Source organism: Sphaeramia orbicularis, chromosome 1 (assembly GCF_902148855.1).
Source record: "Sphaeramia orbicularis chromosome 1, fSphaOr1.1, whole genome shotgun sequence".
Taxonomy (NCBI): Eukaryota; Metazoa; Chordata; class Actinopteri; order Kurtiformes; family Apogonidae; genus Sphaeramia; species Sphaeramia orbicularis.
The window spans coordinates 42318293-42336161 of record NC_043957.1 but is presented as its reverse complement, the minus strand read 5'-3'; the positions used below and the strand labels follow the sequence as shown (position 1 = coordinate 42336161).

The 17869-nt window shown below is 41.2% G+C and overlaps 1 protein-coding gene across 1 annotated transcript in view; it reads left to right on the top strand.

Moving 5' to 3' along the window:
- The first annotated feature begins 8175 nt into the window (after nucleotides 1-8175).
- doc2g (double C2-like domains, gamma) overlaps nucleotides 8176-17869 on the top strand; it is a 43798-nt gene continuing 34104 nt past the window's right edge. The window contains exons 1-5 of the mRNA XM_030142853.1: nucleotides 8176-8306; nucleotides 10507-10912; nucleotides 11337-11416; nucleotides 11962-12036; nucleotides 15524-15633. Coding sequence (XP_029998713.1) covers nucleotides 10525-10912; nucleotides 11337-11416; nucleotides 11962-12036; nucleotides 15524-15633 — 653 coding nt within the window. The 5' untranslated portion in view covers nucleotides 8176-8306; nucleotides 10507-10524. The remainder of the gene's footprint in view (nucleotides 8307-10506; nucleotides 10913-11336; nucleotides 11417-11961; nucleotides 12037-15523; nucleotides 15634-17869) is intronic.

Genomic DNA, 17869 nt, shown 5'->3' with positions numbered 1-17869 from the left:
TGAAGACATTTCCACTATAACTTAGATAATAAAATTCAGCAGAATGCAGAACATGATTAAACATTTTTACCCCAATGAACTCGTCCTCCCAAATGTCCAAATGAATCCTATGCCCAGGCTCTGTTTTCATATGTACTTATTCATCATCTGATTTTTCTCTTTTGGATCTCAAAGACTTTTTCTGATGCTGATTCATTTTATTTACTTTTGTCAGCTCATGGGCAATGCCACTTTGTTAATGTCCATCTGACAGTCAACCTAATGTTTACCCCTGAGAAAGATCGATACCACATTACCATTGTCCACACTTCATTTGTCAAACACAACTGATTGAGTTTCATGGTAAACCAGACCAATCCATGTGGTTTGGTGTCACTGGGAATGGAAAACAGCATCTGTCTGTGTTGAATGTATTTATTATCTGACTCACCTTGTCACACTGTGGCTGTGATGCTGTCACCATTCTCACTTGGTGCTAAATATTTAGTTTGTGAACATCCGATGTCACTTTTCAACGTCATTAATGAAAAAAGGTTTTGTTTTCCTTTCTTGTGACAGTTTGATTCCCTTCAGTGCATGTTTTCTGTCATAATGATAATGGTGAGATTGATTAATATACATTTGGTTCAAACTGCAGGAAAAATGAAGTACATATAAATAAAAGTATTTCCTCTGTGAAGCAGTGGTGTTTGCGGCACTATAGTTTTGGTATAAATGGTCATCGTCATCATCATCATCATCACCATCATCGTTATCATTATTATTATTATTATTATTATTATTGCAAAAAGGGATTTTTAAAAACATTTCTTTCTTTCTTTCTTTCTTTCTTTCTTTCTTTCTTTCTTTCTTTCTTTCTTCTTTCTTTCTTTCTTTCTTTCTTTCTTTCTTTATTTATTTATTTATTTATTTATTTATTATTATTATTATTATTATTATTACTGCAAAAAGGGATTTTTAAAAACATTTATTTATTTATTATTATTATTATTATTATTATTATTATTTATTTTATTTTTTTTATTATTTATTTATTTTAATTTGATAAATGACCAGAAGAAGAAGAAGAAGTGCACTTCTGTACTGGATTAAAGGTCTAATGTTTTCTTGGAGAACTAAGGTTTTAGGATTTGTACTGAAATGTGTCCACAGTGCATCTGTATAAAAAGATGTGTCCGTTGGTAGGTTGACCCCAATCCCCATTATATTTAAAATGCACTTTTTCAGAAAAGATTTGACAGAAAATCACAAAAATTTTGCTCCAATGTTCATTTGGATGTAACAATGAACTGAAAGTATGTTGGTGGCCCGAGGTCAATGCTGCTGTGAGCTCATGTCTGTCTATCCCTATGAATGAAATGTCTCAGGAATGCCTGTAATTTGGCACAGATGTTCACTTGGACTCAAGGGTGTACTAATTATGATGGTCAAAGGTCAAGGCCATTGTGACATCACTTGATGCATCACTAAAACTGCATCATGAGAGAATGATGCCACTCACACAGGCGCAGACTGGCCATCGGGAGGACCGGGAGTTTTCCCAGTGGGCTGCTGAGTCAGTGGGCTGGTGCGGCCGGTGAGAGGAGAAAAAAAAACTGCTGTTGCTAATGCCAAGGGTTTGTGTGTTAAACATACACTGTAATTATGTTGTTGTGGGTTGATTTGTGTTACATAAACTTAAATAATTTACATTTACATTTATGCATTTAGCAGACACCTTTTTCCAAAGCGACTTACAGGGGAAAAAACAAAATAAAAGAATAAAATACAAGAATAGATTAAAGGCATACAACAGCTGTACAATTAAATGATATCAATGTTTTACGGGACATGACATTTTTTTGACCACTATCACCTCATCCACGCCCCCTGGAGAGTGGGCCGGTCAGGTCCAAATTCCCCACTCGGCCCCTGCACTCAAATCAGCTGCCAGAGACAGACAAACCAATGACACCCATGTTGGGATAAAAGGGTACCGAGTACAGATGATACATATGTTTTTTTGTCTTGATTTGCTTCACACAGCTTTTCAGTATTTTTAATATGGCATCAAAACATTTTAATTTGTGGTACAGAGTCGTCTGTCCTGTCTGTTCCACTCACAACTTAAAAGTGCTGAGATGAGAGCCCTCCTCTTACTGTTCAGTGCATCTTGGTTTCCTGGCCTCATGGTGAGTGTCTGAGAGGTTTGGTGGTCAGCAGGTCAGCTGTGAGCGCTCTGCAGTTGTCTGATAAATGTTGCTGGAGACGAGTTGAGCACCCGCTAACACACACATAGACTTTTATGTATTCATTAAAGTGATGAACATCTCTGGAGCCACCAAGGCTGCAAATACTCCGTCATATTTTTGTCCACGTGAGACCAACTCAAACAACCAATGATGGAACAGAGGTGCACTCTGGGAGCACTTCAGCATGAATTTTAAAGCACTTAAAAACACATGGCCCACGTCACAAAGCGCCTATTTATAGAGGGAGAGGTTCACATTGGTACACTAACTGTCCATTTATCTCATTTGAGCTCATTTAACTCTCGTGTTCTTCTAACAAATTAATGAATATACAGTGTAATGGTCTGTTAACACAATATTGATGAGGTAATACTAATCATAATGAGTTGCCCAAAGTAAATCAAAGTGTTTACAAATGGATGAGCACAAGCATTCACGTGTATTTACTCCTTCTGTCTCCAGCCCTGTTGTTTATCTGACTTTTCAACCATAGAAAATAAGTTTAGTGCCGTAATGATTTTCAGACTGTAATATGTCATTAAAATGTCTCTGCTGTGGACAGTAATAAAAGGAGCTCTCAGAGAATGTGTGTTCACTTACTTGTATGTTTCTGATCTTTTGAAGTGGTTTCACCTCATATATCACTTGTCCCATTTTTCTCTTTACATATAGATAGAATGGTGAAAATGTCCCCACCTGGATTTAACTAAGCAAATGCAAATTATTTAACTTAAATGATGCAATACCTTCTCATTTCTTAAACAACCATCAGTTTGATAGAGAGCATAAAGATTGTGTTTCAATAGAAAAAGGTCATGTGGTCTCAGGAGTTTAGACTGATCCTGTTCCAGAGTGATGGTGTATCAGGGCAAAAAAAGAAGTGGATGAAGTGATTACCCATCATGCCTAGTGCCTACAGTACAAGCCTGTGGGGGCAGTGTTATGATCTGGGATTGATTCAGTTGCTCAGATGTGTTTTCAGCAACATTATGGGTATCCCCTGCAAGTCGCTTTGAAAAAAAGCATCTGCCAAATGCATAAACATAAACATAAACATATGTTTAAAAAAAGTCTCTTATCTTCTTTTCCTAATCGCTTTTGCGGTACCTTGATGGAAAATGTCATGGGGTAAGGAGAGATAGAAAGGGGAATTTATCAGGAATTAGGAAAGGACACTTCATTGCTGAGTGAATCCTGGCGGACACTAGAGGGATGTTAACATATTAGGTCAGATGTGATGAAACTACAATGTTCTGAAGGTAGACTAGAAAAATCCATCTCAAATACTTCTCCTGGTGCATTCCTATGGTGTTATTTGAAGCAGAATATTAGTGTGGACAATGCAGTACAAATTTGAGTTCATTATGACGGTTGGAAAAGAAATGGATCTAAATAAAGGTTAAGTGTGCACTAATAGTCAGTTGCATTTTTCCCTCTGTCCACTTGTATTTGTTAGTATCAAACCTGAATCAGCACAATTGTAACAAATTAGTTAAAGGTGGGGTATGAGATCTTATGCCCCGTTTCCACTACGTGGTATCGGCTTGACTCGACTCGGCTCGGCCTTTTTGCATTTCCATTATGAAAAAGGACCTGGAATCTGGTACCCGGTACTCAGTGGCGGCTGCTCGTCTTTCAGACAGGGGAAGCTCATTGTTGGCTTACATCAAAAAAAAAAAAAAAAAAAAAAAGTCAGGTTATTTAAACATACATTCGGCCCTCCATTCCTTTTTAAGAAAATGGTCAGTGACCTTATTGTACCAAGTAGGCGTCTTTTCCAGGGACTGGACCAGTGTCCTCTGAATGTCCAACAGAGCTAGGCTGCTTAGATTGCCTTGGCCCATTGTGTTGTGGGTGTAAGACTTCAGCCTTTTTAAACTAGAGATGCTCCTTTCACTTCGACCTAGCCGACAGTTTGACTGATTCAACTATCTACAAAACGATATTAAACTTGAACAAGAAATGATTAAATTATGGAACTGAAACAAGAAAACGCTGAAATTATGTTAAATTGAAACAAGGAAGTACAATGTGTGTGTTTTATTTACAGTGCAAGAAATGAACGAGTAATTTCGTAGTGGTTTCTCTCTTGATTTCACAGCAGAATGCACGACGGAATTAAACTGAACTGTGTCAGTGAAGGAGGAGATCTGAAAACAGCTGTCAATCAAACGGGATTCAGCCTTTCGACCGATCCTCCAATCAGCACGTGGGATTCTGGCGTCCAGCCCGGCCGAGCTCCGCCCACAGCTCCATTCACCCCCAGAGACGCCCGGCGTCCGGGGGCGGGACAACATCGTGGCATTTATCCAATTACCATCCAGTTTTGAGGCAATGAAAAAAAACTGTTCCACTCAGTCCCATTGAAGCCCAGAGACGCCCGGCGTCTACGGGCAAATGCACTGAGCAGAGATCGAATAAGGAAACAGCGCAACAGGAATGGAGGAGAAGTGAACACCATCGAGTCTGTTGATTTGTGATAAAGCTGATTCTGAACGAACTCATCTTTGAGATGAACGTGTTCTAACACATTTGTAGTCAATAAAATGTCAACACAACCGAACATATTTGACCATTTAATTTTCGTAATTTTAGGGGAAGCCAGGCTTCCCTTGCAGTCTGAGAAATCGTCACTGTGGTACTACTTTTTTGGTATCACCTCCGCTGAGGTTCCAGGACCGGGGACCAGACGTTAAACCGTGACGTGTAAACACTGCAGACCACTGATTGGTCAGACAGTTTTCTCTGTGACCCGCCGTTTTACAAAAAACAGATGCGGAAGTGGACAGTAAATATAGCGGTACATTCATTTACATAACAGCCCAAAACTACACCATGGTCGGTCGAGGAGATTCAGTCTTTGGTGGCCGATGTAAAAATTCAGACGAGACAACACGTAACGAGCAAGTTTACCAGCAACTCTCTGAACAGACAACACGGAAGTAACACGCTGCATCGCTATGACGACCAGGTACTGTAAAGTCGGTAGTATCTTGTAATGGACACGGACTCCAGAATACCTAGCCGAGCCGAGTCGAGCTGGTTCCACGTAGTGGAAACGCAGCATTCGAAAAAACGGTTCAAGCAAGCTACATTTTGAAAATACTCAACTCAATACTCAATACTTGTTTCCTGAACAAGTGCTCTGAGCCTCTGAGAACGCACGATTCATGCACAAAGAGGGGTATGCGCAGTGGGAAAAGGCAGTTGAGTTTGGTAGACATATCACCATTCAATCATTTTGATTGGGTGCTCAAAATGAATGAATGATGTTTTTTCAGTCCTGTCCATTACACAGGTGACTACATTTCTTTTTTTGTGTGTGTGTTAGAGCATTTAATTAATTGGTTGTAATCAGGGTGTGAAGGGGATTTTAAGCAATATAGTAAAAATGCTCCAGGAAAACATCTCGCACCCCACCTTTAAGTTATGCAAAATAAGCCTAATGCCCTAAACTATTAAGCTTATGTCTGTAAATTTACAAGCCCACATATATACAGTCATTCTTAAATTTATTTGGTGAATTAAAAACTTAATCTGCTTATATTGGAAATGACATTTTACCCAACAAATACTCCAACTCAAGCCTGATTTGGCTGTTTTTCGCTTCCTTATTAAGGTATCTGTAATTGAAGGGGCTGAAAATGAATCAATAATATAAGTACAGGCTGTGAAGATATGACTCATGCAAACTAAGTACAGGTTCTGCTGCATCACCTTCACATTTTACTATCACAACTGCTTAAAGTAAAAACACGTCATCACATTAGACTTTTTTGTATCCTGTTTATCATGTTGATTATTTGTTTGTTGAATAGTCAAGTCAGCTGATGTTGCCCTCGGCAGTGCATTATGGGACAGTATCCCATCCTGTCCTTTTAGTAAATGGTAGTCCAGTGTGTCCTATGCAGTGGTGTAGTCCAGAGTATACGGCGGTATACAGAGTATACCTACTTATTTTTCAGACAGTATTGCGTATACCCACTTCTAAATCCCCCTGATGTGCACCATTCAGTAGTACCTGAGCCCAATTGCCCATGTTTTCTCCTAGGATGGTGAAGCCATGACCCGCCCTACTCTGCCTCCAATTGGCTAGGACTTAGTACCTTCACTGATTAGATTGGTTAACTTTAGGCATGAGAACTGATGAGCCAGTCAGAGGCAGTGTTGGGCGGGTCATGCCCAGGAAAATATTGCTAACTTAGTGCCAGAGTCAGGGTTCTGCTTAGCGCTGGCCACCTCTGGAACCTGATTGGACACCTCAGGCGCCAGTGCCACCCCAGTTGATTGACAGCTCGCTGCACGTCTCATTGAAAGATGCACGATTATTGGAAATGTGAACGGGAGAGGCAGAATGAACATCTTTCAGGTGAGTGACACATATCGAGAGAACCTACTGTCATGGAATATATAATTCTGACGTAAGTTTTAAGGTGGTTTCAGAATGAGTCACTGTTTTAAACTACTGGTCATATGACTGCACATTTAGAGGAGAAGAGATTTTGTCCAATAGTTAAACTGTGCTTAGGCTAATGTTATGAAAGGCTAACGTTGTCCTATATTTGCCTCATGTTGAATACATTTAAATTCATGCAGCTGCTTGTGTGACCAGTAATACCAACAAACTGCCACTGATCAAGTCAGTATAATTTTTCTAAAAGTGAGCAAATACTACTGACAGATTTTTGGGTAAACTAAATAGAGTAGTCTTATATATCAGTGTTTCTAAAACGGCATTTTTCTGTACTACTTTAAAAAAAAAAAAAAAAAGGGGGGCAAAAATTGAGAGTTTACCTTCGCCACTTCTCCAGGGACCACTACACCACTGGTCCTATGCAAAAGGCAACACTGAAGGAAGCATCAAACCTCTTTTCCTTTGCATTTTGAGAACTTGGACTGCTCTTATCATGGCTGGCACCAAGATACTACTGGGTCATTTCACTCAGTTTGGAACCTTCTTAGCAAAAAAGGATGTAAAAAAAATTCTGGAAAAAATGTTGTGACCTTGCATAAAGTTATTGAAATTATGCCATAGTGAAAACAAGCTGTATACAAATCTAAAGGTAGTCCGCTGAAATCTTAGAGTTTGGGACTAATGTATGTTTTCCTTGTAAACTCTCAAAACCACTCCTTATGCCTCTTATCCATCTGTTCATCCATTCATTCAAGTCTCACCGGTGATTTTATTGCAATGACACTCTGCATACAAGCCCACTGTTATTGATGTATTGTTGTGTGTGATTAATTTCATGAGGCAGGTGTCAGCCGTACCATGAGGGCTGCCACAGTTGGATGCATACAGACAAAACCCAAGTGCACGCACATAGACAGACACACACACATATGCTTGGCTGATACTGGCCACAGTCAGAGCCAACAAAAAGTAATCTGGTGGTGACTGTGGCTGGCTGGCAGTGGCTTTGTTCAGCTCAGTCAACATGTTGAATTTAATTTCCTTTCTGTATCCATCAGTGGTGGATTAAAAAAAAAAAAGAAAAAAAAAAAAAGATGCGGAGCAGTATTTCCTTTTGTGTGCATATTTACTGTTTTCACACCCCTTTTCCATTCTGTATCTGTATATCTGTTACTCTGTGTATTTGTTTTTGCTTTGTGTTCGTCCTTGTGTCTATATGATCTGTACTATGTGGGTTTGTCTCCACATGAGTCTGCTCTTCGTGACACTTTCTGTCTGTCTCTGTCTTCACACCTTCAATGCAAACCTAATACAGCACCAGCAAAAAATACACTCAACCCCCCCCTCCCTTTTTCCCCCTGGGTTTTCCTAAAATCTCACCACTGCTGGAAGTGAGGGATAGTAGTATATGCACAGTCTGTAGACGACTGACAGGGATTTTAACTGGATACGTCACAACTAAAAGGAAAGAGGGAGGGACAGAGGAGGGGAGCAAACGATGAACAGAGACAGAGAGAGGGAAAGAGAGAGAGAGAGGCAGAGAGAGAGTACAGAGGGATATATTGACTCAAAGCTGGTCTGCATGCTCCTCAGTGTGTGAGAAACAGAGGACGTGAGAGCAGGCAAGATGGAGTGCTGGCACAGATGAAGACTGTCCCTGGGTACGTTTTTGTGGCTATATTTGTAGATGCGTCCGACGTGTGAAAGTGTGTGTGCTTGTGCACATGTGCTTGCATGTGCGCCCCTCAGTATTGAAGACAGTGGCAGCCAGTGAGTTTAAGAGCAACATGCTGGGAGTGGGTTTCCTTATGTGGGTACCCAGGCGCGGAATTTGGGTGTCGTTACATAAGTGTATGTATATGAGAGAGTGTAGTGTTGAGGATGAGGATGGGCTCAGGCAGTTTGGGGTCTTTGTCTGTTGGATCTTGATGCACATGTGTATGTGTACGTGAGCGTGAGGCAGAGTCTAAATAGTGTAACTAGTGAGGTCAGAGGGATGAGCTCTAAGAAATGCAAGTTTACAGTTGAGTTAAGAAATATTTCACATGGGTGTAGACTGATAGGGATGTTATTGGTTTGATTACATATTCTCGTACAATATTTGAGTTTGTGGAGGAGAGCCTTACAGAGCATGCTTTCAGATGCTTAAAGGGTAAATCATAGAGAATGTGATTCAAACAAAGTGAATTTCACACAGATAATTTATAATGTAGTTTGTTTACTTGCTTAAATTAAGGATTCACCCCAGTACGTTACGCTATTCTGTTGCTATATCGTTCAGAAATATGTAAGACACTTTAATCTTAAAAATCTAAGCTGCTGTTAACTTGTGTTCTGTACTAGCAACACACGACATACAAAATTAATGAAAAATACAATGAGAAACAAAGCCTACGCATTGAGTTCAGAGCCTTACTGTTCCAAAGGGAGGTTTTATTGGCCATTAAAACCTGGGGTTTAATTAACGTTGAAGCAATTAATCTGAGAATGACTTGCAACTATTTGGATTATTAATTCATCTGGGTCATTTATCAAGCAAAATCAGTTGCGCATTTATCTTCTTACCTGTGAACATTTGTTTCTTTTCTTTTTAATTTTTAATTTTTTTTTTTTAATTTGTGTATGAGACTACTGGTCGAACAAAACAACAATGTGAAACCGTCATCTTGGACCTTGCTGTTATTTATCAAACACACTTAAAATTAAATGATGAATCGGTATTGAAAAATAATGATGATCAAATTAATAGACAATGAAAGCAATCACAACCCATAAAGTAAATACTCTCAATGAAAGTTCTACAACTGACTAAATCAGTGAAATGGTCAGAGTATAATATTACAGAAAGGCATAGTGCTGTGATTAAATAAAACAGGAAGTTAAACTTGGTTCTAACCAATGCTGACATGAAGACATATGGAAAATTTAGGGGGGTAGCAAGTAACATGCATCCTCAAATGACCTGACGGCGTTACAAAGACATTTCAGTTCTTTTCAAATGAAGACACTTCATCACAAAGTGGTTGTGCATTTATGAGCTTAAAAGTATGTACTTATGACATCCTTACAGGAAACAGGTATGATTCAAATTCCACTGTTTATCTTCTACAGTTTTAAGTTGACAATAACTTGGATGGCATATGTAATTGGCGGGGCGTCATTTTCACATCCCATTTTGCAGTGAGTTGCTCTGAGATCATTTAGGATCAAACTAATAGTAACAGTAAACATGTCCTCAATCTTGCTTAATGACTGTGTGGAAAATTGGAAACGTTAGCATTTAGATTAATAAGGTTATAGCTTGGTTAACAGTTATTACATTTCATTAAGTGGCAAATATGCTAAGGACCAAGAAAGGCTGGTATTATGTAAATATTGCTCAGGGGACTTGCAGATCAGAGAGGGAGAAGTGAAAGAGAGAGAGATAAGCGAAGGATTAGAGTCAAGTGCAGATACACACTTGTTCATACTTTACAGCAATACATTTGAATATTCATTCAGAGCACAGACTTGGTGAGCTGACTGAATGTGTGAGTCACACTTGAAGTGCAAAGGTTTTTGGCAAATTCTATTTTGGCTTTTCAGAAGTCAGTATTGCATCAACGGATGAAAATAGAAGCGTATTTTTTTCCAAGATGTTTCATATGTATTGGGGATTTCAACACATATTGTCTTTGTTGGCTTCTCTTGAACAGATTTGACCCCTTCTGCAGTTGAACAAACTCAAAGGATAAAGTTGACAGACAATGACTGTCTTTCTCTTGTAGAATTTATTATTCCTCTGTTACTGTTGTGATGTTATTTTCTTTCTTACCTCTATCATTTCCCTGTCCCACGCCATCTTTCATTTTCATCTCACAGTCCTGTTCGACAGCCCACATGAGTGTCTCCAAACCTCCGCCGCACCCCCCCACCTCCCACCTGGCCATCCCCCCTTCCTCCTCCTCCACCCCGTCCTCATCAGCCTCCTCCCCCTCAGCAACGCCCCACTCGGCTGGACCACCCCCTCCCTCACCAGTCAAGATCTCTATGCAGGAGCACTTTGCCATCAATGTGTGCCCAGGCCCCATCCTCCCTATCCCACAGATCTCAGATTTCTTCCCCCGTTTCCACGACTACCCCTGCACACCTCCGCCTCCGAGGGAGAAAAAGATCCTAAAAGAGGAGACGTTCAATGGAGAGACGGGCGGAGGCTACAAGGATCCGGAGAGGAGGGGAGACAACGATGGAGATAGGGAGGAAGTGTTTGACTCTGATGATGATGACAGTGAGTTCAGTGCAGGAGGAATTTGCTGAAGTTTGTTTACTTCTGTGTGTATTTATTCATGTGAAAATAACAGCAGAAAAACAACACTTCCAATTCTGAAACTTAGCTCAAGAAGAGTTGGCATATTTATAAAAAGCGCAGCATATGCTGGCAAAGTAATTGTGGAGTCAAGCATGTTTCCAAAACTGTTTGTCACTCCCACTTTATGTGACACAGCGCCTCTGATGATTTATTAGACAACGTTGCAACTCTGGGACTCGGCTTTCTGCTCATTTTCAAACAGTAATCAAACAAGACAGATCAATTCATATTAGGCAGCATCATGTTTTTAAAAGGCCATCTGCTACAAATGTGACTCAGAGCATTTGAGTGTGTATGTGTGAATATGCATGGCAGTAATTGCTGTGCTTTTTGTTGTTTTCAGCATACTTGGGAACGCTGGAGTTCACTTTGCTCTTTGATCAGGAGAACAACTGTCTTCATTGTACGATTCATAAAGCAAAGGTAGACTCTATTCCATTGTCTTCCACATAAAATACACTTCTATCTTAGGGCGTTGTTGCGTAATTCTCCTTGAAGGCATGATGAAAACATTACTGCGATGTTATCTTTTAAAGATAACACATTACTTTTTTAAAGAAGAGAGTTTTCTCCACAACTTCTGCGGCCTGAAAATTCATATCATGACAAGCTTAAATGTAAGATCGTGAAGCTCCTGTGCTCTGGCAGACATTTGTTATGGTCATTGTGCAAGGACACAAGCTTTTTATTGCATGTAGTGTCACATAATGTTAATTATGTAAATCTCACTGAACGGGTCCCTTGAGGACAACACAAAGGAATTGAGGAGGGTACAAAACAGTGGCGTGGAAAGAAGTAGCCAGAAGCATAGATGTGTAACAACTGTAGGTCTGTCATATGCGCTGTCTTTTTTATGACCCTGTCAGTTGTGTGAAGTGTTTCAGGGCATGGTGACGTCACCTTTGACACTACAATATGTGTGTGTGAGTCTGCTTGTGTGTACTACCACTGTGTGTGTTTGTTCACAGGGACTGAAAGCCATGGACTCCAATGGGCTGGCTGATCCATATGTCAAGCTTCATCTTCTCCCTGGGGCTAGCAAGGTCACTGCTCCAACCTTACCTCAATGGCAATTAACATAACCTTTTACTACACAAGGTGGCACCGTCCCAGGCACTGACCCCCCCCCCCACAATGAAGTCCTATACAACACAGAAACTGAAACAACTTATCAGACATACCAACTTAACAGAAAATACCAAAAAAATCACATTTACTTCATTATGTTGGTGATTCGTGAGCATAGAGGTTCTTGTTCAGCATGCAAGGGTCAGAACCTTAATATATGTAACAGGACAGCAGACTAATGTAGTGTGTCATTTCAAACCGTTGAGCAGAGACCATTTCGATTGGTTACTGCTTAATGTGGCTCGTCCAATGCTCTGCTTTATTGAGCACAAACATGTTCTGGTCTGCTGCGCCTCACTTGTCTTGTTTTCAGTTCAAGGAGCAGGGAAGATAAGGCTTGCCACAACAGCAACCCCCCAGCTCTCACAGAATGCAACCTGTTGTCAGCCATTTTGGCTCAAGGTTGACACAAAATGAGGTTATGATAAGTGAGGGAAGGACGCTGAGCCAAGATAGGTTGACTGAGGCAACTGTCTAAGGTCTAAGGTGCTAACAATAACAACGTCTGGGGGATTTTTGTCCTCCAGCTTTCCTCTGTCTGCCTTCCCTCCCATTGTTATCGTTCTCCTTTCCCCACTTTCCAGCGTTATCTCTGTCTCTATCTCACTATCGCACTGTGACCCTCTGTGACCTTGAAATACCAACAGTGTGCAGAGAGAGGGGAGACAACTGAGAGGGCGGAACTGCGAGAGAGAGGAAAAGAGAGGGAGTGGAGAAATGGAGGGAGGGAGAGACAGATGAGGGGAGGACAGCAGCAGGTGGTTGTCATGGAAACAGGGAGGATTGTTACACGGCTCACGTCAACAGGAAAGTGTTGGGGAGAGGGGTGGTGGTGGTGGTGGGGATGGTGGTGGTGGGTGGGTGGGGGGGGGCAGAGAAAGCATCAATGAGTAGGTAAGTACCCATGAACCATTGCTTGTTAAATATCCAGAAGACGGGGACCACGTCACTTGCAAAGTGTGAGTCTGCTTACATGGACACACAATTGTACAGATACTCTTGTCCACATTCAGACTCAGGATGCCAGAGTTGGAATGGGTAACACAGAATGCATAAGGCTTCAGTGTCTGTGCAGAATAGAGTTAGAGGAGTTAGAACAGATGTGCATTTCCCCTGTGCCCCACACATTTCCTTCCCCTATCCTATAATGTATGCTATTTAATCATGGAGCATACATTCAGCATGCAATCTTTGATGCCAAACGCACACAGCAACACATGCAGCACATGACCTTGCATACATGTAGACACATGCCAAGGCTTAAGTCACAGTCACACAGAGAAGCGTGATGTTCCCTTTATCCTTCACTCTTTCTCTATCGCTGTCTCGCACACAAACATGTCTTTGCCTCTGTGATGTTCATTTTCATATGTCCATTCCAAATTGCAGTGCATAGAAAATTCAGCCACAGCCAGCTTCTGTTTATCCACAGTTCTGGGAGGTAGGGAGCAAGAGCGAGGTAGTGTGAAATAAGTAGAAGGATCCAAGCAGAAAGAAAGAGGAGAAAGGAGGGAGAGTGTGATGGACAGATGGAGGGCTACAGATAAAACATTTAGAAACAGATGCATAAGCATCAGCGTGGAGGGAAAATGTGGGAGAGTGACTATGAGGAGCTGGTGTCTTGGATGTGTTTTAGATATAGCATATGTGCTCTGTAAAATGTTTCATCACAGCCCAATTCCGTCAATAAGAAGTGCTGATTATTTGTAAAATAGCCGTTTGTGCTGGCACACATAAAGCTGTGCAATACCACAGCGAGTGGTGACGGTGCTTTTGCCCAGCTTTGCTTGCACATTAATGAATCTAACAAATGACATGAATCGAAAACACTTGTCCCCTTCATGGAGTGAACTCTGGAGGGCTGACTCTTACAGATAAGCCGGAACATTCCTGCCGAAACCACTGGATAAAACGAGGACAGTGATGGGAGAGTGGGAGAAAGGGAACATGAGGGGAAGCAGCACAAACCGAACAATAGGATGAGAGGACAAAAACAGACCAAGAGAAAGAAGACAGAAAGGAGGGTTCAGCATCTGGCCCTGAGGCAAGAGGCTGACTGTGGCAGAAATGAAGAGGGGGAAAGAGAAAGGTGTTTATCTTCAGACAAGAAATGAGAACACTAAGCACTTACTGTACCAGAGGACCATATACTAATACTACTAATAATAATAATAATAATAATAATGGTTTAGATTTCTATAGCACTTTTCAAGGCACCCAAAGTGCTTTACATTATTGATCTATTATTCATTTGCTATCACATTCACACAGATGGTGGTAAACTATGTTTGTAGCCACAGCTGCCCTGCGGCAGGCTGACAGAAGCGGCCTCTCCGACCACCACCAAACATTCACACGCATTCATACACCACAGTGTGAGTGACACTGGGGGCAAGGTGGGTGAACATATGAAGACTACATCAAGTATCTATTGGATTTTACAAAACCATAAGAGGACAAAGATGTCTCTCCAAATTTGACAATATAAGAAATGAAAGAAACTCATACATTCAGATTTTCAGAGTATTAGCAGTACAACTTGACCACACAGATTAGAACAATATAAATATAATCCCTCTTGAGTCTTTAAGTAGCCTTGTTTTGTAGTTTTTGGATGAAAATGGATGTCTATGATACAGAGATATTAACTTTATCAGGTGCTGGTGAGATTACTTCAATTCAGTGTTGTTTCTGGCATTCTTTATGGCTTTTGTTGACATGAAATTGGCTAAAATTACACTCAATAAATGTTTTCCTGCTGTCTGCCTTAAAACAGTCATCTCTGCCTGTGGCTCCACAAGGCTGTATTACTATCCAAGAATTGCGCCATTTTCAACCTAGAGACATTTGACAAAACATTTTTCAGAGTTTTGGTGAAAATAAAATTTTATTCAGTTGGAAGCCCAATTTATTAAGGGATTAAAATAAATACAAAAGAAAGTATGAAATGCAAAGTTAAATAAGCCTGAAAAACCCTGAGGCAATTAAGGGAAATGAGGCACTAGGAGGCTACAAACTTTATTTATGGATGGGATACTATTAAGGGATTTGAGCATCTCCTTTTCTGAGGGGCTTTAATTTTTCATGCTGATTATGTTGGCTGCTGTGCAGTGTTGTGTTGAAGACACAGTGCTTATTTTGGAAGTCTGGCTGTCTCATAATGTTGGGGATGAGACAGACGGACAGGTGAGACAAGGGAAGCCTTGCGTCCTCTCGCTCTCCTCTACAGACTCGGCAGCAGATGTTGGCAATTTCCAGAGGGACTGAGATAAATGATGTCTCCCCTGTCTTTGTCTCTCTACTTATTTCATGATCTTTCTTCTTTCTCTTTTTCCAATATGAGGTCTTCATTTGTTCTTTTCATGGTTCCTTTGTCATTCTTTCCTGTGTTTTTCTCCTCAGGCAAACAAGCTTCGCACAAAAACCCTGAAGAACACCCTGAACCCTGTGTGGAACGAAACACTGATATACCATGGCATCACAGCGGCTGATATGACCACCAAAACTCTCAGGTATGTATCCACCTTTGATTTCACTCTGATCAGCAATTAGCACTACTCCCCAGACAGCCACATGATCACTTTATTATGCAGTGGATGAAGATCCATGCTTAATTCTCCAGTGAACTGCCAGCAGCTGACTGTGTACTTCCCAGAGGGCTTTTCCAGGTAATTCATTATTGCAGCCAGGCAGTGCAGGCCAACTGCTCCACTTGCTGCTCAGGTGTTAGCTGTCCAGTGAGTCCCCGCCTCCTCCTTGCTTTGGAGTGATTGAGGTCAAGTGTAGCCATCTTGGCCCAAAAACTGTGATGCACTTGTAGCACATTGCCTGTCGAAGTTGATTCGGAGACAGAGTTTTATGTGTGTTTTGTTTGTGAATGTGTGTGCTGTGTGCAATCAGTGTCAGTTTGCTCAGTGGATTCATAATATGGCTGGATGGTATTGTTTATCCTCAGGAAACACAAGCGCAAACTCACGCAGACATACGCATGCACGCACACGCAATCACAGTTCTCGTCTCCATTGCGCACACAAATGCATACAGTCAGGTGTGTGTCTATCCTCTTGTGTGTGTGTCAAGGGCAATCACTGGCAGGAAAGAACATGCCTGGCCACTCCTCTGTACAAAGAGAAAACACACAAATGCAAACAACATACGTCCTTGAGGTTTAACCGGCACGTACATTTGGAAATAACATTTACACTTGTTTCAAAAAAGAGACACACAAATAAGCACACAATCAGCAGCTTGAGGAGAGACCTCTTTAACAAGAGGAAACCCACTTGACCTCTACTCAAGGACAGAGCCTGCAGACACAAACCAGCATGTGGGCTCCTAGTGAGAAAGGACCTCGGTACAGAGTGTGAAGAAAGAGATGAAAGGACAGCGAGGTGGCGGCCAAGATCAACACAGAACGATGTCAAACGACAGATAAGAGGAACGTGGAAAAGGAAACTGGGGAGGCCGAGATTGAGGAGACTGACAGAATAGTGAGATGGACAGAATCCAAAGGTCAGCAGAGAAAGAGAAAAGGAGCAGCAGGGTTTGGCTCAGAGTGAGTAGTGCGATGGATAAAGTGATGAATGAGAAAATTCACTCAGCTGAGATAAAAAGGCAAGCGATGGGGAGGAGTTAGCTCAAAGGGGAGCCAAAAAACGAAAGAATGAGGACAGTGAGAAATATGTGAGCATGAGTGAATGAAATGCTGTCTGACAGGAAAAGAGGGGGAGAACGCAAGTGGCAGAGATAGAGAATCTGCTCAAACTCTCTATGGATGAATTCAGGCGCCAGCAGCCAATAAACAGACTTTGTTCTCATTACACCAGAAAAAGGAGAGAGTGGAGAATACGAGAGAGTTCCCCAGAGAGATGTTTACTCAGTGGGTTGTGCCCTGCTGCATCCCGCTCTGCTGGTCCCAGCAGGGCACAGAGCAGGGGATGCTGTACTGTTTGATACCTGTTCTCTGTGCACTGCTGAGCAGGAACACTCATTCAGACTCTCTGTAGACCTGCCTGAGGGTCTGCACAGTGAGAAGATAGATAATGGTGTAACTAGGCTATACCGCCGTCAGACAAAGCCTCTTCCATATTAAAAGAAAAGATTTTGTTTAATTGCAGGTATTTTAAGACCATTTTAAGTATTTCCTTATGGTGTCACACCTCTTGTCTTGGATGCCATGTTAAAAGTTGCAGTGTTCCAATCACTTGAGTCATTAAGAAGTTCTTTGGGGTTGAGTTTGTTTGGTCTAAATGCTCTTTGTACTGGAAGGCAAATGCTTCGAAAGTGTTATGTGGTATGCAAAGTGAAGGTAGACGATGAGCTTTGTGCATTTATTCATTTATTTTTTCCCATCCTTTCACTCATTTGCAGTTACACTGATTATATAAAGCCATTATGCTCCACCATAATGCATTTAAATAGACAGACATGGCTAAACGCGTAGCTGGAACTGAAATGGCTTGGAGAAAAAAAATTCTCTCAAAGTTGTAACAGTTTTTTTCCCCTCTGGAACTCCATTCCTAAGTGTGCGCACTTTTATTTCCAAGGGCCACTGGAGGTCCACTCTGTTCTTAAGAATAAACCAGCTGCATAAACTAATAACTAATGTCCTCAATCCAGACTTCACGGTTGGCCTCATGCTGGCTAATCCTTTAATTGGTGCACTGAGGCTGCCTGAGGTTCTTTGGTCTTGAATAAAAAGTGAAATAAGTGGAATACCCTGCAAAAATCTTTTAATCTCTTTGAAAT